A 23,346-nucleotide genomic window follows, 5' to 3' on the forward strand; every position below is an offset into this window, starting at 1 on the left:
CCTGGTCTCTCCTCTTTATTGACCTCTGGTGATAGCAGGGTGCTGGGAGTCCAAGGGCAGGGGTGAGTCACATGCGTCTCTGCCCCACTAGGGGTGGGGCAGGAGGGACAAGTGGCAGGTGGCAGGTCTAAGAGACCGTGGATATGACTTCACATGAACAGGCCCACTGTACAAATGCATGGTTGGTATTTACAAGAAAGGAGGAGGGGCAGTCGCCTGGACCTGGAACTTTCTGGGGACAAAGCGGGAAGAGAGGAGCCTGAGGAGAGGAAGGGGCAGAGGCCTGGCTGGGCTCTCTTCAGAGGACACTTTTGACAGCAGCAGACCTGAGCTCTTCCCCATCTGCCCCCCTCCACTCCCCCATTTGCCCCGGAGAGGGGCCTCTTGGCACCTGTAAGTGGGCCAGTGCTGGGAGGGAGGAGAGGGACCCTCTCTGTTTGCAACACAGGGTTACTGGGTTACACCTCGCCCTCCCCATGCACCCTTGACCCCAACCCAGCTGGTCCCTCCCACCTGTGCTCATAGGATGCATCCTAAAGGTGCTTTGCTGGGGAGACCTCAGAGCACTTTACAGACATTGGTCGGATAGGAACCTCCCGGCCCCAGGGGAGAGGAAGGAGGCAAAGGGTTCAGGATTTGGCCAGAGCAGGTGACAAGCCCCAGGGGCCTAGACCAGTCCAGAGTCCCTGCAGACCCCAGGAAAGACCTCCTCTCAGCTCCTGGTCCCAGTGGCTCCTCTTCCCCCGGTCACCACTTCGGAGAGGGAAGACTGCTGGGGGCCAGTCTGGGGATGGGGCTGAAGCAGTGCAAGCCTGGGGTAAACAGGGTGCCCCCCACCCCCAGGCCCTAGAAAGGTACCACACCCTGAAGAAGCCCACTCCCCTCCCCATGCATAGGGCTCTGAAAACCCCCATCTCTCTGTCCTATTCCAGCCCTCCGAGGGGAGGAAAAGGGGGACCCAGACCTGCCAGCTAAGATCTGGGGTAGGGGGCCGAGGAAACCCCCAAAATGTATTGCTTAGAAACTTGGAGGCAAAAAGGATAGGGGAGGGCCCAGGGGGCTGGCATCTCTGACCCTCCCCCCAGGCCCTGGGAAGCCTCCAGGAAGCTCTCGTCCAGCCAGTCATCTGGCCACGGGGAGAGTCCAGAGGTGGGGGGATGGACACAGTGACCACTGGGAGCCTGAAGTTCCCCAGTCTTGCTGACGGGAGATTAAAGCACGCCCCAGTGGGTGTCGGGTGGGGAGGGGCCCTTCCCTCAACCCCACAGTCTCTGGCATTTGTCCTTCGGGTGGGCTGTCTGTTCCGTGACCGCCATGCTCCCTTGGAACAGATGGGGGAGCCTGTCCCGATGGATGGTGCTGATGACGTTGAACACTCTGGACTCGGTGAGGACCTGGGGGAAGAGGGAGACGCCTCAGTGTTCTGATCTCCACCTTCATCTCCAGCCTGACTTACCTTCCCCACGACCCACTGGATCCCCACTCAGTCTCACATCTAGTTGTGCAAAAAGTGCCCCGCAGAATGTGCTCAGCGAGGATGTGAGTGGGGCCTGGAATGGAAGTCATGCCCAGCTGACCTCCCAGAGCCTCGCGCCCTGGCTGCTTCCTCTCCCGGACCCGCACAAAGGAGCCACACAGGCCTCACCCCAGTCTGAGGAGCTACCGCCTCTCTCCCCGCAGAGGCTGGGACAGAAGAGGCGGGAGGACTTCCCTGCCTCCCACTCACGCCCTGGCTCAGTTCTATGTGTTTATCCTGCCTGGAAAGAGAGAGGGAGAACCTCACATCCACTGAACCACAGAGACGACCCTTCAAAGATGTCTGTTGGACACCCAGCCCTCCCTCCTCCTTGCGGAACCTCAGGCCCCTCCCTGTCCACCACCACGAGCTCACCTGGGCCAGCCGCAGGCTAGTCCAGATTCCCGTTCTGGTTGTGTTCATCTTCGGCAGGGGAGGCCGGGGCCTCTTCCTCACAGGGGGACAGCTCATCAATGGACATCTGGTTGGTGATGCCTGCGGAGGGACATGAAGGAAGTTGGGACCAGACCAAGCAGTGTTTTTCCCCCAAACCCAAGGAATATGTGGAGAAAAATAAGGGGTTCTCACCCATCCCCCTTCTTCAAGCTAAGCTCCATTCAACCCAGGCGCACTTGGAGACAGCCTCTCCAGCCTTGCTGAAATTCACGCCCCTCAACTCGCACATTAGGGAAGATGTGTCTCAGCCAGGGCCACCAGGCTACCCGCATGCACAGGGCACCACTTAGAGACCGCAGTGTGCACCAGGTCCCTCTAGCTGTGGGCTCTGGCTCTCCCCCTCCTCTCTCCAGTCCCTCTTCTAGAACAGTCCAGGCCAGTCAGTCCATCCTTCCCATGATCTAATGCAGCCTGATCAGTTCTTTCCCAACTCTGGGGAGGAATCTGACAAAGGTTTGCTCATGGGGCTTAAGGAAAATGGACCTGCTGCTGCTCCATTAGCCATCCTGCCCACAAGGCCTCAACCTCCCACAGGACCCACCGCTTGCTGCCCGTTCCTTCCATTTCTGCTTGTTCTCCTGAATGTATTTGGTCCAGGTAGAGCGGAAGCTGACCACGTCAGGGTTGGGGTCTCCTACTTCCACATCCAGAGAAGGCTGACGCCACTGGAAACTAGAAGCAGGACCCCCCACATGGCAGAGATGAGACCCTGCCTCCTCCAGGACGGCCTCCACAGCCCTCAGAGCGGGAGGGATGGAGGACCGGGAGCCTCAGGGAGACCTGTCCCCTCTTCCTTCTGCTAGGCGGCCCCCGGCCCCCAGCCCTCTCCACACCTTCCCTCCTACTAGAAGGAAAATAAAAGCAGATTCACAGAAAGACAGAGCTAATGGAAGAAAGCAAATCTAGCAGAGGGAACACGGGCAAGCCACACCCCCTGCCCCCAGCCTCCTGCCCCAACGTGTGACCCGCGGCAGAGGAGCTCCCTGGTTGGGAGTCACCTGCCTCTCCACACCCCTGCCAGGCCTGAGCCTCCTCCCCGGGAGTCGGTCCTCTCTGGGGTCTCCTGGCTACCCCGGCCACCCTCACCTGGGCTGGTTTTTAGACTTGGAGTCCTCATCCCCCATGGGCTGGACACTCTTCTCAGCCACGTCCGTCAGGACAGAGAACGTGGGCTCCACGATGAAGTCGATGAAACCTGCAGGGCAGGGGGACACGACGTGTGCCTTGGAGGGCCGGGCTATGGCGGGCGCGGCTGTGGCCCCCGACTGCATGTAAAACAGGGGCACCTGGGGCTGAGAAGTTCCCCAGGGGGGCAGCCTTTGGGACGATGTCTTTGTGACCCAGTCAACTCCTCCCCATCATTGTCCACCATTGCCCACCCTGGCGCTCCACCCCAGGACCCCATGCTCCAACACAGGAGGCTCACCTTGACTGGAATTATGGTTCTGAGGGATGGGGACAAGGAGCAGTCCTGATGCAGGCCCAGAAGGCACCCTCCCCCCTTCCCCACCCTCTCCTCCCTGCCAGAAGGGACACTCACCAATCTGGGACTGCGCCACGAGCGTGGAGGTTCGGTCACAGAGCGGAGAAAATGGCAGGCCCAGCTCCGCTTCCTTGTCACCCTGCGGGAGCAGACAAGGCAGGAAAGCACCTCAGTCTACCAGCCTGGGGTGCAGCTGGGGCAGTAGGGGCTGTTGGGGGAGAAGAGGGATCTCTGTGCCTTTGACCTAAAAATGGGTGGCATGCCAACGGAATGCCTCTGTTGGCAATGACTGTTAGGTTTTGCAGAGATACATTTGATCCCACAGGTTCGGGATCAGGTCGGCAGCTGCAGGCAGCTGAATGGAGAGCTGGAGTAGGAACAGGGAACTCGGAGAACAAAGGGGAGAGTCCCCGTGGGCAGGGCGGGCAAAGCTGCCCCAGACCTGGCGGAAGAATTCCTCCATGAGGGCCTTGGTCCAGCGGCTGTGAACCGCCCACTTCTTGGTTGGGTGGCTGATGTCAGCGGTGTGGAGCAGCAGGGACAGGGCCTTGGACTTGTCAATCCTGTCGGGGCAGGTGACAAGGGAAGGGAGACTGATCTTTTAGGAAAGGGAAGCCCGGACCACGCCTAACTTCTCATCACACGCCCTCTCTCAGACCTAACTTCAAACACCTTCTGAGGCTCGACACACACACGTCACACACACACACACTCACACACACACCCATATATGTATAGGAAGCAGCCCAGCTTCTCAGAGTCAAAGAGCTGGGTTCGAATCCCCACTATACCTATCACACTCTAGCTATGTGACACGGAACAAGTGACTTAAAATGTCCATATTTCATTTTCCTCAATCCTAAGTGGAAATAATAACAGAATCTGCCACACAGAGTTGTTCTGAAAATTAAATGACATACAACATAAAAGTATTTAGAAGAGTGTCTGGCACCTAATAAGTGCTCAGTAGATGTTGTCTGTAATTATTATTATTATAACGATTATTGTTATTTCCCAACAATGCCACGCTCTGACATTGCACACTCTCCCCCACACGGACACCATACAATAACACACACCTTTAGGCCACACACAAACACAGCCTGCTCTCTCTTACATCTGTATACTCCCACCCACTCTGCAGCAACATTAGATGTAATTACGGCATTTGTTCTGTGCTTTTTCATTTAACCTCACACGACTCTCCCAACGGCCCGCTTAGAGTAGAAACTGGTGGCAAGCTGTCGTGGAGGGAGGCATATCATTTTCACATTTCACAGGTAGGGAAACGAGTCCAGAAGGCTGAATGATTTTCGCAACTTTCCAGAAGAAGCCTGTCCTGAAGCTGCCATGAGAATGCCCATCTCAGACCCCCAGCCCAAGTGCTCTCCAGCAGACAGGCTGCCTGCGCCGCACACGAGCCCGGGCCACGGGCACACACGTCACATACATGAGATGTCAAGACCTGGCACACCTATGACCCATGTGGACGCCCCCATTTCACACACCCCTCACTCTGGCCTATCCCCAGCCACGCCCCACCAGATGTCACCTCTCCAGCTGCTGCAAGGCCGTCTTCATGGTCTTCACTTGCTGGAAATGGCAGGACATGTCTGTGGCCAACACCATCTCGATGACCAGGGCCCGCAACTCTCTGAATGGACAGAACCCAAGCAGGGATCAGCACTGCTAGGTGGGCGGTCCGGAAAGCGGGAAGGGAGGGCTTGGGGGTAAGGAGTCTCTCAGGGATGCCCACTCCTGGCGTCTGCTCACACAAACTCATCCTTGGTGAGGTTGATGAAAATGTTCATCTCATCATCCTGCATCAACCGGAAAACAGAGCTGATGTGGTGATTCTCCAGCACTGAGCGATCATTGTACAGGATGGCACATTCTGACCTGCAAAGCCCAAGGTCACGGTGTCCAGCCCTCTGTACCTCCACTGGGCCCCTCCCGCCCCTGCTTCGTCCCCACCCCTCACTTGGTCTGGATGTGGAAGCTGTTGGTAGTGCCTGTGTGCTCATAGTCATGGATGGCTGCAGCAAACACGATGGCCAGGACCTCGATCTCCGACAGGCAGTGCTGGGAGAAAGAGACAGAGGATGAGAGGAGGCTGGCCTCTGCCAGTCGCTGCCCGGAGACCTCCACACACAGGCTGGACGCTCAGCCCAGCCCTTCCATTCCTCAAGGCCAGCTCTTGAGCTAATGCACCCATGTTTCTCAGCTCCTAGAATGGCCAAAGACCCTTCTCCATCCCGACTGGCAACATTCCCACTGCATCCCAGCACACGTCCCCAGCACTGCCCATGAAGTCACGGTCCAGCCAGGAATTCTCTAGAGTGAGTAAGTCCCATCTGACTCTGTAAAGGCTTTGGGATGCCAAAGGAGAGGAATCAAAGAGAGAAAAAGGGAAATGAGAGTACAGTCTAGACTGCCCAGTGCTGCAGCCATAAAACCTTGAATCACAGAAGAGCGATCTCCGGGGCACCTACCACCATCCCTGTGCGGAGCAAGAAGCAATGGACCGTCTGGGTAACATCAGCTGCATGAATCTGGTTGTGGTAAGGATTCTTGTACTTCCCATAGCCTGTCTCCAAGGCATCCAGGAAAGTCATCAAAAACACAGTGGGAATCTGCAGGAGGAGGAGGAAACTGAGACACGTGGAGGGTGTGCGGGAGTTGGGGAGGGGGGTGGCCGAGGATGAAGGTCAGCAAGGCCCTCTTTCTTTAGAAGGCAACATAGCAGGGGAGATGATGGCCCCTCAATCGGTGAACCTGGCTCACATCCTGGCTCTACACCTGTTGGCTGTGTGACCGTGGGCAAGTCACGTGCCTCTCTGTGCCTCAGATGCTTAATTGCAGAATGAATACCACCTACCTTAAGTTTAATGAGATAAGTACAAGGCACTTAAGTGTTCTCTAAAGAGTAGCTATAATTATTATTTCCCTGAAGATTTTTTAGAAAAGGAAAGAAAACTTCCCTCCTGGCTTCCAACTACCCTACTCCATCCCCGGAGCCATGGAGAGGGGCTCAGAAGCAAGGGAAAGAATCAGATGGCCTGGAGAGCAGTCTTCTAGCCAGATGCGGATCACTCCCTCCTCTGAGAAACATTCCCTACCCACCACCTCCACCACACACTCTCAAGCACTCAGTCTCTGCATACGCCCAGAGGGTACAACTGCCTCCTTCAAAGACCCAAGGCTCCTCTGAGACTGGGAGGAGAGTAGGGTTTAGGACTTGCAGAGATGAGCAGTAGGGGTGAGGCACAGGAGATGTGCCACTAGTCAGTCAGACCCTAACATCCCCGGCCCCCACCCCTGGAGGGCTGTGCCCCAAATTCAGGGAATTTTAAAGGACCGTTTCCATGACAACTGCCCTTGCTTTTCTGTTGCCATGGCGTCCCTGGAGGAAGAGAAGGGAAGGGGAGGAGCAGGGGAGGGGCCGGGTGCCCAGGAAAGGAATATGGAGCTTGACAAGGGGTCTTTACCAGGAGAGAGGACTAGAGCGAGAAGGTCCCTCTCCGACTGCCTTGGAACAAAGCAGGCTGGGGCTGGGCCAAACCCAACCTGACGCAGTTACTCTTGGGGTCCCCTACAACCATCCTTCCAAGTGAGGGAGCACCAGTAGGAGAATTTGGTGTCTGGAGGAAGTCTGAGAACCAGTCTGGAGCTGGGAAACAAGAGCTGGGAAAAGTCTTAGGAAAAAGAGGATCTTGCTGTTCTCTGTCCTGGAGAGGGCAGGATTGGAAAGAAGAAAATGAAACTGCAGAGGAACAGGCCTCAGGGAGGCACTGGGGAAACTTCCAGCTGAGCATCTCAGGAAAGTTCTGGAAACCCTCTGGGGAGCTGTTGTAAAAGGCGGAGTCAAAGAAAGGCTCTCACACATCAATAGTCTGTTGTAGTGAAGTGGAGGCAGAGGGTGACCTGGTGACTCCCCGAAGCCCTCTGAGAGGGGCCCTCCAACTGGACTCCGTTGACGCCCCCATGCCCCTCAGAACACATGCATTTTCCTCCACCCTAACGTCTATTGTGAGCCCCACGTAAGTGCTGAACAAATATCCCCTTTGTGGTTCTTTGGCCCTGCCTCACCCTCCACCTCCAAGTATGGTTTTCCCACATGGAAGTGATTCTTTTCCAGCTCCTGTTCCCAAAAGAACCTTCTGGCACAGGGATCTGAAGAGGACTTTAATCCCATATTCTTCCTGGCCAGCCAAGAGCAAATGAGTTCACACCCTCCCTGCGCACCTACAGCCCTACCTAGCCCTGCCAAGAGCTGATCCTCTCCATAAAATTCCTTGGACAGAGGCAAGAGCTGGAGGGGGAGGAGAGGGGGAGGAGAGGGAGAGGGGAGGGAGAGGCCCCGCCCCCAAAACAAATGGAGAGGTGCTAGTCCCGCAGGGCACGGCTGACAGCATCTGGACTCCAGGCTGCCCGTGTGCACGGGCAGGGGGCAGGAGGGCTGAAACAGGGAGCTGGACTTGCAGCCAGACCGGGGAGGGCAAGTGAGGGGACAAAGTGAATGGGGAAAGGGCAGGCTCCTAGGCTGGACAGTTGCAGGGCTAGAATCTTCCCCTAGAAAGCAATAAATCAAGTCAGAGGCTGGGACTGCAGGGAGTGAAGGAAAAGGTAGACTAGGATGGGCATGGGGAGACATCCCTGACAGTGAGACGGAGGGAGGGAAGGAGCCTGTGGAATCCGCCCGTTTGGACTCTCGGAGAACAGGAGCAATGGGAGTGGAGAATCCTGCCCGGAGGCAGGGCTAGGATGCTCCCAACCTTAAAGCGGCTGATGAGGTTGTGCCGAGTCAGCAGCTCAAAAACAATGGTCCTCAAGGCATGGTCATCTGCTGCCCGGTTCAAGGAAAAGACATCAAAGCACCAGAGGTCCAGGTTCTGTGAAGAAACAAGGAACTAGACAGAGAGACTCCCAAGGGGGGACATCCCAGCAGCAGCAAGGGCTGCAGTTAGACTTCAAGGAGGACTTCCCGATGATTACAGAGGCTTGAGAAGCAGGAAAACAAAGAAGTGGTGAAATGGCCCTCTTTCTTCCCAGATATCTCTCCATATGGAGCGACAAGAAGTCAGGAATTGGCCTCTGGGGTGGGCAAAAGTTGTTTTGAGGAACATGGAAACAACAGTTAAAAGGGAAGGCAAAAATCACCCCATAAAGAGTATGACTGCCCCAATGACTCTTCCATCCCCCAACTCCTCCTCTTGCCTGAAAACCCAGGGATCACCTTGAGACAGTTGAGGACCGCAGTGGAGTAGGTGGGGCCCACAGAGGTGTACGTTCTCCGGAACATCCTGAGGGAGAGGAAGAAAAGAAGCTCAGGTGTGAGGTCTGGGGGTGGGGTCTGATCAGGTGGGGTCCTGGAAGACCAAGGTGGCTGGGAGAGAGAGACACAGCTAGAAGCAGAGCAAGGTAGGGCGTGGGCAAGCCTCACCGTTCCACGAAGATCCCAGCCTGCACCGCATGCACGATGCTCCGGAACTTGGGCTTCTCCTCCGCTCGGCGGCCCTTGGCCCGAGTCTGCTGGGTGAAGGTGGAAGCCAGCCAGTCCCGCACCTCCGAAGGCACCGCGTCTGACCGCAGCTCCTGCAGCTCATCCTCCGTGTCCAAGATTTGCCTGAGGCCCCAGAAGAGGAGTCACAGAGCAAAGACAGCAGGTGCTTCCACAGTCTAGAGACCCTGGGCCCAGCCACACCCCACGCCTTGAAAACTCTCACAGCGGCTCTCTCCCTCCTCTGACCCTCGCTTTCCTTTCTTTCGCTAAGTCTTTTTTATTTCTGTTTCTCTTTCTGATGTCTCCAATAATGAAACTGGTCACTATGTGAGGTAGTGAGCAGCCCAACTCTGGAAGTGTTCAAGCAGACAGTGGAATGGGTACCACCCATGGAGGATGCTACAGACCAGCAGCACTGTCCAGCAGAAATAAAATGCAAACCATACATAAGTCACTTAAAGTTTTCTGGTAGCCACCTTCAAAGGTTAAAAAGAACCAGGTGAAATTCATTTTAATAATGAATTTTCTTTAACCTAATGTACCCACAGTATTATCATTAACATGGAATCAATATAAAATACATGATTGAGATATTTGACATTCTTTTCTCTAAATCTTTGAAATCCAGCATGGATTTTATATATACACACACGTCTCAATGCTCACTTGCCACGTTTCAAGCCCCAATAGCCATGTGTGACCAGTGGCCCCCATCCTGGGCAGCAACAGTCTGGAAGGCTTCCCCACTGGCAAGGTTAGGACCAGATGAGCTGTAAGGCCTTTCCAGCTCTGGAACAGTCTTCTCCTCTTCTTGTGTTTGTTGCTATTTCCACAACTCTCTGTCTGTCCCTCTGTATCTCTGTCAAAATCTCTACCTATAGATCTACCTGCCCTGCCCCTCCTCCTCCCTGCTCTGGCCCTGTCACACGTGTCGATCTCCAGCTTTCTGTCTGACTCCCCAGCCTGGATGACTGTGTCTGTCTGGTAGCTTTCTCCCCCGTGTGTATGTCTCTCCCGCAGCCCAGGGTCACCCCTCTCACCGCGTCTCATCTATATAGACGGCCTCCAGCAGGGAAGCTGTGTACTCCAGGTTTTTCTTCAGTTCCTCAATGTTCACCTCCCCGTTCTCCAACTGCTTCACCATGCAGCGCAGCCTGCGGGGGAGGGGACAGACAACCTGCTCAGGTGCTGCTTCCTTGTCAGGAGAGCAGGATACCCTCTAACAGGACGCATTTTACAGAAACAGCCTTAGTCTTCCATAAACCATTCATCTTTCTAATAGAATAACAGCAGCTGACGTGTTTCATCACAGGCTGTTGCCAGGGCTTGTACTAAGTTTATCCACCCCCCTAAAGTTAAACCCCAGGCTTTTCCTGACTCCACAGACCCCATCCCCCTCTGACCATTAACACCCTATTTTAGTCAGTTTTCCCTGAAAACTCTTGTTTAGATTGCCCAGGCTCAGAAGAATCAGGCAGGTACAAGCCCCTGGTGTGATGTTTCAGGGATGATCTGTTTCATAGTCTGAATAACCAAGAGCTGAAACTGCTTTTTTCCCCCTGAAACGGGGCTCTGGGATCAACAGCCATCAAAAGAGCCCCCAGGATTCTTTCATTATGTCTCTTGGTCTTGGCAGGTTAGGGGAACATGTCCACAGCTCCTCTGTCCCTGGCAAGGATGGCAAAGACACAGAACAAAGACCAATCTGAATGCTTTCGCCTGGCCTCCCTCCATCCAGGCAGAGCTAATGGATTATGATTCCAGAATCCATCAACCGGGACAAAGCAGGATTAACCCCTGCCTCCCCAGGTTGCACCCTCTGGCAAAGGGTGGCTGTACCCATCCCGTCTCTGCCCTGCGGCATCCAGAGTAGTGAAGGTAGGGTCAGGGTTCTCACCTACTAGACCCTTTGCCTGAAGAGACAATCCCTCATATTTTACACTCACCAGTTCTGAGGGACAGTGATTAACAGGGAGGCTTCTTAAAAGTCTGGTTTGTGACTGCCTGAGTCCGGCCCAGGCAGTCACAAAGCAAACAAAGCTCTCTGACTTTAGATGGTGATTTTAAAGTAAGCAATTAAACATTCCTTTCTGGCTCCTTCCCCCAGCCCTGCCCCACCCCACCTAAAACCAAGGTGGGGTGAGATGGTGGCCAGCACAATTTCCCACTGAAAGGGGCTTCAGAAACCCAAGGTCACCCTATGAGTCAGGAAAGAGAAGAGAATGAGTCAGGGACCAGAGGCTGAAATTAGCATCAGTTCCCAGGGTTGCCGGGGGAGAGAGAACAATGGCGTTCCTGAACAGAAGCAGCTCTAGAATTCCGGGGTCCCAGCAGCTTTGGGAATAGGGCGCCCAAAATAGCCAGCCCCGGGAAGCATCACTGGCCAGCTCTCACCTAAGAGACAAGCAGTCCTGGACGAAGACAGGTCTGAATGCAAACGGGGCAAAAGGGAAAGGGGAAAAGTGGGGAAAGACGTTGAAGGGTGACACTAGAGCCTCCTGGTGGGCTATCTTCAAGTCCCACTTCCAGCCTTCCTGCTGCCCCGTCTCCACATGGAGACAGCAAGCTGTTCAACAAGAAAGAGCCCAGGGTTCAGTAAAGCTCAGCCCCAGCTTAGGCTCCACTAGGGAGGAGGAATAGAGGCTGAAGAGCACAAAAGGTTTTCTGGCCAATGAGCTAGCAAGGGGTGACTGAGCCAGCATCTCCCTGAGTGCAGACTCAGAGGTCACAGGGCAAAGATTACAGTGTGCTCGGCCTTTGGGGCCCAGGCACAAGCTGGGGCTTCCCTCTCCTGGTCAGTCCCCGTGGCCAGGGACCCTTGAATCTGGAGACACACAACTCAGGAAGAAAGAAAGGCTGCTGGTCCCACCTCTCCCCCAGATTCCCATCCCAGCCCTAATCTTCCACTTCCATCAGCCCTTTTACAGCCAAAAACTCTGCCCACTGGGGGTCAATGCCCACCGCCGAAGTTCTTCCTTCTTTCCTGAGCCACCTCGAGGAAACACACAGCCCAGCACAGGCTCCCAAAGTGAACAGCCAGCCAAACCCACGGGTGCTCATTTGCATGGATTCGCATAATCTGTAACAATGCTGCCAGCTCTACATTTTAAAAAGCGCTGTCTCCTACATTATCTCCTTTTATCCTCACAATGGGCCTAGAGAGGGAGGGAGGCGGGGAAGACACCCGTTTGTCTAATGTAGAAACCCAGGCTCCCGAGGCAGCTCCGGGAGGCAGGAATCCTGGATTCAAACTTTTCACTTCCTGGCTCTGAGCCCCTGGGCAAGTCTAATTCTTCACCAGTGCCCGCCAAAGTGAGGCCCGTAGATCACCAGTATCAGAATCACCTGCGATACTTGTGAAACTGTTCGATTCTAGGCCTCACTGCATACCTATTGAACCAGAATTTCTAAGGTATGAGTCCAGAGATCTGCATTTTTAACAAGCATCCCAGGTGATTCTCACACACCCTGAAGTTTGAGAACCTTTATCTTCGAGCTTCAGTTCCTTCATCTGTTAAATAGTGAGGATAATAATAAACCATGTTTGAAGGGCTGTAATACAAGGATTAAATGAAATAATGTATTCGAAAGGCCTTGCAGATACAATGAGGCTCTATAAATGTGATCTGAATTGGAATTAACTGACCAGCATCCTGCCGGCCCTACCCAGCTCACACCCCACTCCCTTCAAATCCGACAAGCAGCTGCCTGCTCTATCCCAAGTCCGGGTGGAGAAGAGTGCCCCTAGTTTGGTTGGAGGCTGGTAATTAGGAAGCCCCTTAACAGAGGAAATGGGAGAATGGTAATGGTTGTAATCTCGCCTTGATAATTACCTGACTTGAGCCTCACAATCATCTTATAGGGAGTTTGAGTGACTTGTCCAAGGTCGCACAACCTGTCAATCTCTGTCAAGCCTACAGCTCACTCTGCTGGAGCCTAACTATGCCCCAGATACCAAAGGTGTTGGGGCAGAAGGAGCTTGATCGTGTAACTGGCTTGGAGGGAGGCTGGGCCTCATTGCATCAGAGCTCCTTCCGGCTCAGTCACCCATCCTTCATGGGGTGATGGTGCTTGGTGGCCCACAATAGACTGGGGAGGTGTCTTGATGCCAGTGACGGTGATTTGTCTATCCTGGCAGCTGTGCTCAGAGCACCCAGTAACATGCTCAGTAAATGTTCACTAAAGAAATAAAAGGGAAAGGAGGCAGATTAATCGGGAAGCTGTCTGCCAGAGCTCACAACTGTCAACTCAGAACCAGGGTTTCTGAAACTCCAATGGAGAGTCTGGGGAGAAGAGTGAGGTCCTGGGCTGGCTTTCAACACACCCTGTCCTCCAAGTTCCTCCCCCTCCCCGTCTTGATCTTGTCCAGGAGCTCTTTCATAGCTCCTGTTAAAATCTGAACCCAACATGATCCAGACACCAGAAGGAAGAGGAGGGAGGAAAAGGATAAATCTGACAAACGGGGAGTCCAAGGAGGGGACCTGGACTTGGGCAGCTGGAGGGATCCAGGTGCTGCACTTCCCCCTCCTGAAGTTACATAACTCTCCTGCACAAAACTTCCTGGCCTGGCAGGGCCTCTCTGATTCTAACGTCCTTCAGAGTTAGGATCTCCTCAGACCCACCCAAAGTCCTCACCTCACCAAGCTTCTGCAGGAAGTCCTACTTCCCCACTCACGTCAGTTTTCCTCTAGCCCCTCTGGTTCAGTCCTCAGAGAATCTGGCACAGGTCCCTTTCCCTGCAGAATAGGATGCTCACCCCTGTCCACTCTTCATCCAGACTTAAGGAAAACTTGAAGCTTCCCAACAGCCCTTCCACTCCATCCCTAGTTTTGGTTCACCACCACCACTTCTTCCTCCTCTACCCTCAGTCCCTGCCCCAAAGGAGAGCCTCAGATCCTGACCACTGGAGGCCCGAGTCTCTCCCAGCTATAGGCAGCCAGCTGGCAAAGGTGGCTCCGGGCAGTAGGAATCCCAACATCCCAGAAGACTGCAGCTCCCCCAGCCCCCATCAGAGGACCCGGCGATTTCCAAAGCCCCCTGCCACTACTTCCACCACTACCCTCCCCAAAATACCACTATAAGTGGGGAGCATGGGACAGGGCAGCCTCAAGCTAAGGGGCTGGGAGTTGAGAGAAGACTTTTACTTCCCTTTCAGGCTTTTAAGACCAGGTGAGGAGATACTGGAGGAATGTGAGGTCCTAAGGATGCTGGGGCTGCTGGAGGTCAGGAAGGAAAGAGGGGAAACACTGCTAAGTCACCTGTCACTCACTGCTAAGTCACAAACATATTCACACACACACACACACACACACACACACACACAAAACATAGGAGACTGTCAGGTCTTCACCCCTCCCCTCCACCACACTACAACTGGTGGACCCACAGCAGCCTGTCCTCCTCCTCCCCTCTCCCTTCCTCATCCCTGGCGCCTACCTGAGGATGGGGCCATGGAGGTGACTCCTCTGCACAGGAACAGGGCTGGCCATGGGAATCAAAGTTTCCTACTTCAAAATATCAAAGTGCTGCCCCCGGGGCCCCAGGCCCCTGAGGGGAAGGGCTCCCTCTTAAGCCCCTGACTTCCTCCTCCAGGTCTCAGCAAAACTGAGTGACTGACAGAATTTTGAGGAGGGGAACAGGAAGAGCCTGGCTAGAGGAAGGAGTGGATGAGGCAGAGACCCATCCCCCAGCAACTGGGTGAGAGGCTAAGGGAAAAGTTTCACATCTGAATCAGACTGAAAACAAGAATCTGTTCTCAGAAGAATCCCAGAAAGGACAGAAATAGCACAGGCCAGCCCCTTGCTCTTAGGAGGTGGGGCTCCTCTTTGGGGAGAAGGAAAGGGTTAGTGGGAGGCCTAAGGGTGCAGGGACAGGGAAACATCCTGAACCTGTCCTGGAGAGGAAGTCTGCAGCGGTGGGGAAGAGGCCCTGCAAGAGCCCCTCAGCGGAGCTAAGGCAGATTCAGCTCCCTCCCAGGGTCGTCTTCTGGGGCCATACTTCAAAATGAGCTTTAACCCACCCGACAGGATGGAAGCATGAAAGAGAACTAGAAACTGCAGGGGAGGGACTTGCTGAAACTAGGCATCCGGGGACCCTTACTAAGAGACCCGCTCAACAAGGAGGGAAGCCCCCGCCCAAGCAGTGACCGAAAGTCAGAAGGGACTTGCTCACAGAAACCGAGAGGCTATGCAAGTTACTTTAACACTCCCCGCCCGGTTTTCTCATCTGTAAAACCGGGGCTGCGGAATAACCGTGAATTAACTGGAGAGAGGTCAATCCAGCCCAGAGGGAGAAGAGAAGTTATGGGATAGTCCTAGAGGGACCTGGGGGCCAGAACCCCGTCTTCCGCCTGCAGGTTTTGCCCTCGCTCAGGTTGGAGGAGAAAGAAGGCGGCCTCTGCGGCGCGAAGTGGACGTGCGCAGACGGCCCCGGCCCGCCTCCGGATTGGCTGTGGGATGACGTCACCAATACGAGTGCTTTGGGGCTGCGATTGGTCAGCGAGGGACTGGGCGGGGCTAAGGAGGAGCGCCCGAGATGCAGCCAAACGCTGCCAAGGAAGAGTTCCGCGGGACTATGGTCTTCTTAATGTGGAGTTTAGGGCTGGGGGTAATGTGGGGATGAAGAAAAGGAACTAGTAGGGGTGCGTTTGACAGGAGAAAGAGAAAAGAGAAAAAACGGGCCACGAGCCAGGATTAGGATTTTATGACGGCAAGTCTTACATACACCACCATCCATCCCAGCCCCCGACCCCTGCACCCTTACCTCCCCAAAGCTGGGAGAATTTAAAATACTTTATCACTGTGCCAAGGCCTCGAAGAATTATAAATAAATGAAGTTTGAGAAACTACTGGGACAAGTTGAAGTGGGCTTCAACAGCAAGGAGAGGAATCGAGGTTAAATGTCTACAAGTTGTGTTCTAGTGAACTCTTGGTAGCCATGAAGTAGGGCTGCTGAGCTGGTTAGTGTTTTTAGAGAGAAAGGACTTGACCTAGAGTCAGAGATCTAGAATGGCCAACCCCAGAGATGAGGGACAAGCTATTTGGCCTGCTTTATGGACAAGCTAGCTTGGAGGCATAGAGAGGGGTGGAAATACGGACAGGTGGTAGCCAGCTGCACCCAGCCTGGAACACCAAAGAACACCAAACCAAGCCGGCTCTGCTCCCTCACCTGACTCCAGGCCCTACCATCTGAGCCAAATAGGCACTAACTTCAACCCTCCTAGTCCAAGGCAGAGATTTCTTAGACTAGAAAAGCTTTAGAGAGGATATCTTGTCCATCCCCCTTCACTCTTGCCCAATAGAACCAAAGCTGGTTGGACAAATGATGGCTTACAACATCACCCCACATACGTGCATGCTGCTTCATCCCAGCGTGCAGCTCATACATGCTCATCCCAGCCTTTTTATTCACTATTGCTAATTAGAAAGGATATTGGTCAACCACTATCCCCTGGGGGAAAAGAAATTCACACATATCCACTCACCCACACATGTACTCACAGGCCACACTACACCTCTGCCTGGGCCAAGGAGGCTGTCCTATGGGCTGGACGTAGATGTGATGACTCCAGCATGAGCTTTCCTTTTTAAAAGAGCAAGGAGACCTACTATAATGCCTCCCTCCCTGGTCCATCCCCACCATTCCCTACCTGCACTGAATAACAGGAGTTGGAACAGGGGCTCAACAAAGGATAGGAGACTTTGCCTCCAGTGAGAGAAGAGGGGTGTAAGGACGAGTGGGTGTGGGTTTGGAGGTGGGTGCTGGGGAAGGGATTAACTGGCTGATCTCCAAAATCTCAGAAATTGAAAGAACCAAGGAAATCATCTAAATCTAATAGAAATAGGATATGAACTAAAATCAGGAGACTTTTGCCTTGCCTTGGTCACTATGTGTGACTTTGGATAAGACACTCTGAGCTCCAGTTTCCTTGTCTGTAAAATGGGTGAATACATGCTTCTCATAAGGATCAAATGACATCATATAAGAGCACCTTGGAAACTCTAAAGTGATACATAAATCCACAAGATTATTATCTAGTTTCTATTTAGTTAGTTCAGCAAATATTCATTAAGAGACTGAATATATATATGTATGTATGTGTATAACTGAATCACTTTGCTGTACACCTGAAACTAATGTTGTAAACTGACTACAGTTCAGTAAAAAATAAGAATTAAAAATAAATAAATTAAAGAGTTCTCCATGAACAAAGTCCCCTGTGCCTGTGCACCCAGGGCCCCTGATGTGGAAAAGCCATGTCTCCCCACCTCTCCAGATGTCAAGGGCTCTTCCCTAGCTCCTAATTTTAAAGGGGCCAGGGAAGTAGTGGAAGCCAAAGCTGGGGACATGCAGAGCACGGAGTTCCAGAAACCAGGAACAACCAGATCCCCACCTCATCCAAGCTCTGCTGCTCCACTCACTCCCCTGGCTTCCCATTGCTATACAAGCAGCCCTGGTTCTGGCAGCTGGCTGGGCACAGTGGCGGGGGTGGCTTCACAGATAAAAATAGCCCCCCCCCACCGGTGGCAGAGCTGGGGTGCCATTCTGGGAGGCGGCAGGCCTCAGGTTGACATGGCAGCGGTGGTGAGAGATCTCCAGGCACTGGACAAGGAAGCTGAAGGGATAGGGGGGTTGGGGGGAAATGGGGCAGGGCCTGGAGAAGACTGGCGGGTAGGCGGGGGAGGACAGACACCAGGCAAGTGGAGGGAGATGAGGGAGAGAGGCAGGAGGTAATAAGGGGGCAGGGAGTGAAGAAAGGGAGATTTGAAAAGTATTGGAGAAGAAGGTCTGGGAAGCACTGCAGAAGAGCGGGAGGAGTCAGCTCACACCCCTGTGAGTGTGTCTAAAGACAAGTCCCCCTCCGCCTCCTGACCAGAAGCTGTTTCTAGCAGGTGTTCCTAGCAACAGCCCAGCTCGGCTCAGATCAGCGGCGGAGGCGGGTAACCTAAGCAGTGTAAGCCTTAGCCCAGACTAGTAGGAACCCAGGTAGCCGAGCTCCCTGCCCAGCACACAGACGCGTCACCTCGCCCTCAGGCTTCAGCCCCGGAAACAGGGAGGAAATGGGAGGGGTGGGCAAAAAGTTCAGAGGAAAGCTAATCAGAGAGGAGGCTCCCAGGACCCAGTCCAGGAGAACTCTATCCTGGTTCACTTGCGCACCCCTCTCCTCCTTCCCTGCACTATTTAATTCTGCTCATTAACCACCTCCACATGGACCACCCCACCGGCCTGCCAAACCACATCCCAGCAGATGTTCCCAGCAGATGCCCTGTTTCCAGGAGACTTAACAGATGTTGAAGGAGGCTTGGGATGGGAAAGTAAGTTGGAAACTTGGCAAGGGAATGACCGCTGGTGTGATGAGAGCCGCTCTAGATTGTGCATCAGTGGAATATGGGTCAGGTCCTAGCCTGGCCCCCAATCTTACCAACTATTTCTGGGCATTAGTTTCCCCCTCTGTAAAGCTCAGCACATGGATTGGCGGCACTAGGGAAATAGGATTCCCTGGTTGGAGTTTATCTTTTCTGACTGGCTCACTGCTTCCCCCAGCTCAGCCCTCACCTGATGCTTTAAAGGAGGAGGGTGGCTTTTATCTTCATCACATTCTAACCTCCAGGAACTTTCCCAGAAGTTCTCCCACATATCTCTCTTCAAACCATCTCGATGCAATGAAAACAACAGCAAATTTTCTTGGCATTTCAAAGAAGAATAGGAAGGAAGAGAAGAGGCAGGACAAAGAAGTCTTTGGGGTGAGTCTGGTGCAATTGGATTTATTATATTTCTTTCAGGTTGGAATTTCTAAAGCCACTGCTTGTAGAGAGACAGTTGGGGTTTAGGGTGCTTGGCAACACTGCTGGCATGTGTGCTCACTCTACCCGGGCCCCGAGAAGTTTCCAAACAAGGTGGGCACGGAGAAGAGAACTAAGGGGGTGGTGCCAAGTTAGATATACAAGAGCTGATTAACAGGGGAGCGGGGAAGCCAAGAGTAAGAAGGAACAAAACCTTCTCTAGCCCCAGGTCCTGCCTGCTGGAGAATCACTAAGCCCCCTGAAAGCCAAGCTCCCTTCCCAACCTAAATGGTGCCAACACCAGCTGGCAGCCTAATCATCCCACTGCAGCCACTGTAATTATTTGCAAATCTGACTTCTCATTGCAGCTGTGGCATCAACCGACCTGGGGGCCTGGCTGGATCCAACAGTACCACCTGAAGCACCTCTTTCTAGTTTTTCTCCTGGCCCTAAGCCCCCAAGCCTCTCCCTGGAGATGCCCTTTTCCCCCCAAGCCTGCTTCTCCACCAAAACCCCAGCACAGCTCCCTCACTGGAGGATGCCAGGTCTGGGGTGCCGAAGTAGAATCCTGGCCTGCTGTTTTCTTCCCAGACAGGGAGAAGATGCAAGACGGGAGAAGAGCAGCTGCAGGACTGGGGATGTGAGGGACAGAGGGGCAAGAGCACTGGCATTAGGGACCTCACTGCAGTGAATGGATCACAACTCTCTTTCCTCCTTTTCCCTTCCAGTAGCCCTTCTTCCCCTTCAAGTCCCATCTGTGCCCCGCTCACTATTCCCAGGATTCTCTCCCAGTTCTCACAGACCATTAAGTCTTCCTCCCTTAGGGGACAATCTCATTATGTAACAACTTCAGTCTCCCTGTGGTCTCACCTGCACCCCACCTGCTGCCCTGGTTTTGTCCGCCTTTCTCTGTGCTGTCCTGAAGAGAGCTGGAAAATAGCTACTCCTTACCTGTGAAAATCAGCCCCGTGAGACCCGAAGGCAATTACTTGGCTTCCTCCCCAGAGGAGCTGGGAGGATGAGGTCACTGAGAAGGCACAAGAAAGGCCTTGCAGAACACAGGAGTTGATTTCAGGAGCTCGGTGGACAGCGGGCAGGAGGAAGGGGTCTAGAGACATCAGGCTTCTCTCGTATAGAGTCTCTCACCCAGCCTTCCAGTCCCGTAGCATCATCTCGAACCTACTTCACCCCCTCCTGACAAAAGTGATAAATGCAACCTCAAACGTGGGATCTCCTCTCTGTCTTTTTAACCGTCCCCCTGGGGCTCCTGGGCAAGCAGAGTGATATTTGCGTTCTAAGGGACTTTAGAGATTCTCTAAAATAGGATGTGTCACAGCTGGTCATGTCACCCCCAGGCCTCGAGACTTAGGATGAATGCCAATGCCGGTCCCTGGGCTCCCCACACCCACCATGTCTTAGAACTGCAATTGCTCCATCCACTTCTAGTTAACCACTCGAGAAGAGATGACAAGGAGTAAGTCCCTCTCTCTGCTTTTGGCCTCAGTGGCCCACACGCTTGGTGGGATTGCCCTCTTCCAGCCCCACCCAGCCTTCTGGTCTCTAAGCTCAGACACCTGCCTCACCCCCTCCAACAACCGCTCATCAACAAGGCTCTTCCAAATCATGCCCCAGACACCAGGACCCAAACCTATAAAGTCATTCAGATTCCTGCCTCTTGACTCTTTATTTTCTCCCCATCCAAGACAATGTCTACCCATTTATTCCCATTCCCCTGCCTCTTCACATGCTCAAAGAGCTGCAGACTTTATCATTTAAAAGCCACTTTCACATGGATGACATCAAAGAAAGAACTAAGATGCAGAGAGAGTATGTGACTTCAAGATCATGCAGCTAGTATTTGGCAGAGTGGGAACATGAACTCAGACTCAAGTTTCCCAATATTCCCTATGCTCTTTTGTTTCCACCACCCTGCCTCTCTGATTCCCTCCAGCCATTCCCTCTGACCAGACATTTGTGAAGTTCTTCCTTTGATCTGAACTTGATTTCCCCTATCTCTGCACCTCCCCTTCACCTTACAGCAGGAGTTTTCCACTCTACCGTTGAGAGAAGCCTCATTCAAGACAAAGCTGATGGAGGAAATAGCAAAAGCTGATGGGAGCTGTGGGTATAAAACCCGGGGAGGAGAGACGCCCTTTGCCATGGATAGAAACAGAGGAGGGAGAGCTGATCCAGGGAGGAAGGCACTAAAGATCATTTCTACAAAGTCCTGGGAGAAATGATGCTCCTCTTTCTCCAGAGGTCCAGAGAGCCACAGTCTGTCCTGCAATCTTCACAGCAGCTCCACAGCCATATGCAGAGAAAGGAGGTCGGCAGCACAGTTTTCGAACTGGTAAGAGCCACGGATGATCACTCCATGGGGCATATTCAAGATGAGGACAAAAGGTGGGATAAATCAGCAAGGTACCCAGTCCAGTCCCTCGGCTTCCTCCTCCTGCCCATCTGATCTCCCCAGGATTGTCAAAAAGTGTGAGTGTGTCACAAACACATACACCAGATCACACGTACATATTATCCTGTTACTTACACATACACTCCCACACACGCATATGTCATCTCATTCATACAGAGGACTATTTCAGGTATTCAGGTAAGTGTATATCTTCCCAACAAATTTATTATCACACATATTTATTATTTATTGCCATTTATAAACATAAAAACAAAGAGACATCATCATGGAGCTCTGACTCCACCAGCTGTCCCATCACGCACATTACCCTTTACCCAGACACATACGTATACACGTCAGGCATTCACAATTTCATCCTGATACATCTCGTTCACAAAACCAGGTTGTTCCTGTATCCTCTGTAACTCCTTCAGTTCCAGGTTCTGTCCTGAGGTCCTCAAACCCCAGACCTTTGAACATCACCCTCTCAAAAAACAGCAGTAATAACCTCTGCCTTTCTTCCATCCCCATTCCTGCTCCCCTCCCCCGCCCCCTCCGCACACAGGAACACATGCACCACAGCATAAGAGAGAAGCTGGCTCTGTGACATATACACGTATATTCATTACTTCATTTGTTCATTCCTTCATTTAACAGCAATTACTGAGTGCCTATTATGTTCCAGCTACCACACTAGACTCCGATGAAATAAAGATGGGCAAAAATAAGCCCCAGCTGAGTCCTTGCTCCAGCTCCCCTGTAATGACCTTGAACCACAGCCTAGGACATTGACACTAGACCATGGGAGCCTGAGTGTGTGGAGAAAGGAGAAGAGAAAGGGATTGTGTCTAGACTATCCCAAGGAAGAGGGAAGTTCTGTCTGTAAAATTCCAGGAGAAACTGGAGCAGAGAGAAGAGAGTGATGCTTGTACTACCCAGGAGAGAGAAAGAATTCATATACGTGCTTTTCCTGTATGTGTTACCACCACCCCACCAAAGGGAAAGATGAGGCAGAAACTAGAGAGCTTGAATTCTACCACTTGGGTGGCATAGCAAAATGAGGAACAGGGTACCTTCTCTACTCCGCACTCCATCTGATGGAGTTGAACCATATTATAAGCTCCACAGAATCTGAGACTGTGTCCATTTTGTCCACCACTATATCCCCAGCATCCAGCACATCACCTAGCCCATAGGAGGCACTCAATTAATAGTTGTTGAATGAATGAATGAATCAATGAGCTAAGGATGGCAAACCAATCTCTGCTCATAGTTTTTCTTATTTCACAAAAGACACAGAAAACCCCTTCAATTTCTACCCACCCTCCCCTATGTTCCTCAAGGTCCTCTGGTCTCAGAGACAGGTGGGCAGGCAGGTCAGATCCTTCTGTTTAGGGTTAGAGATGCTGAAACTCATCCTGGTCAACCCATCATCCCCAGGCTGCCTGTCTCAGCCTCTCTGTGCCTTAGCCAAAGAGTCTACTTAGTTAGGAAAATTTTCCTGCCAGGTAGAGGTGAAATCCCACAGTTAGAGACTCTCCTGAGCTCTCATGCTCCAGATTCTGAATTTATCTTTGGCAGAGTCCTAGTATGGGAAACAGAATTCCTGGATGCCCTTCCCAAGGGGAAGTTGCCCTGCACAATTATATTAGTATGGGCTTTTTAACCAGAAGAAAAACACCAGACCCAGATTCCCTGAAAAGAATCTAGATATCCCAGATTAGAAATTAAAAGAGTAGTTGGGGTAGAGGGGATAGGATACGTTGAGTAGGGGAATCAACATACATATGTTTTTTTCCATCTGTATTCATTTTTATTCAGTATCTAGTCCTGAGATAATCATGTCCACCCTCCTATTCCCAGACTAAACAGTCCCTTCCCACCCAAGGCCTGTCTGGGGACAGGTGGTAACTGGGGAGGGGAGTAGGAATTCCATTTCTATTCAAAGGAGGGAATGCTCCCGTTGCTCACCTCTTCAGAAACCACTGGACCCTAAGAGTTATTTCTCTCTACTACCCAGAAAAAGTCCTAAAATCCTTTTATTTCCCTTCACCTGATTGGCAAAGCCTCCCCAGTAATCAAACAGGGCCAATTCCAGTAAGCCATCAACTTGGGATCTATCATAATATCAAGATCTTCCTCCACTTTGAAAAAGTGAGCCTGGGAATCTATTCCTGGTGATTAACATTGAGGAGA

General features: G+C 52.7%; 1 protein-coding gene and 1 long non-coding RNA gene across 10 annotated transcripts in view; one reads left to right on the top strand and one right to left on the bottom strand.

Annotated features, from left to right (window-relative positions):
- The window catches only part of PDE1B (phosphodiesterase 1B), a 25,729-nt gene continuing 2,383 nt past the window's right edge, over positions 1-23,346 (bottom strand). The window contains exons 1-15 of one of the 4 annotated variants that reach the window (XM_006203102.4): positions 14,395-15,321; positions 9,999-10,112; positions 8,899-9,081; positions 8,692-8,758; positions 8,231-8,347; positions 5,948-6,088; positions 5,437-5,537; positions 5,229-5,354; positions 5,008-5,109; positions 3,898-4,018; positions 3,513-3,594; positions 3,059-3,167; positions 2,514-2,644; positions 1,892-2,011; positions 1-1,394 (exon numbers count right to left, since the gene is read on the bottom strand). In XM_006203102.4, coding sequence (XP_006203164.2) covers positions 1,908-2,011; positions 2,514-2,644; positions 3,059-3,167; positions 3,513-3,594; positions 3,898-4,018; positions 5,008-5,109; positions 5,229-5,354; positions 5,437-5,537; positions 5,948-6,088; positions 8,231-8,347; positions 8,692-8,758; positions 8,899-9,081; positions 9,999-10,112; positions 14,395-14,447 — 1,551 coding nt within the window. In that variant the 5' untranslated portion in view covers positions 14,448-15,321 and the 3' untranslated portion in view covers positions 1-1,394; positions 1,892-1,907. Of the gene's footprint in view, positions 1,395-1,891; positions 2,012-2,513; positions 2,645-3,058; positions 3,168-3,512; positions 3,595-3,897; positions 4,019-5,007; positions 5,110-5,228; positions 5,355-5,436; positions 5,538-5,947; positions 6,089-8,230; positions 8,348-8,691; positions 8,759-8,898; positions 9,082-9,998; positions 10,113-10,904; positions 10,984-11,155; positions 11,214-14,394; positions 15,322-23,346 lie in introns of those variants that run through there. The other 3 variants (XM_072972692.1, XM_072972691.1, XM_006203101.3) reach the window with 3 other exon arrangements.
- LOC140700099 (uncharacterized) overlaps positions 11,301-23,346 on the top strand; it is an 18,135-nt gene continuing 6,089 nt past the window's right edge. The window contains exons 1-4 of one of the 6 annotated variants that reach the window (XR_012078309.1): positions 11,301-11,383; positions 18,569-18,701; positions 20,780-20,861; positions 20,998-21,090. This is a non-coding gene — a long non-coding RNA (uncharacterized lncRNA). Of the gene's footprint in view, positions 11,384-18,213; positions 18,273-18,568; positions 18,702-20,779; positions 21,091-23,346 lie in introns of those variants that run through there. The other 5 variants (XR_012078311.1, XR_012078307.1, XR_012078310.1 and 2 more) reach the window with 5 other exon arrangements.

The sequence above is a fragment of the Vicugna pacos genome, chromosome 12 (assembly GCF_048564905.1).
Source record: "Vicugna pacos chromosome 12, VicPac4, whole genome shotgun sequence".
Lineage (NCBI taxonomy): Eukaryota > Metazoa > Chordata > Mammalia > Artiodactyla > Camelidae > Vicugna > Vicugna pacos.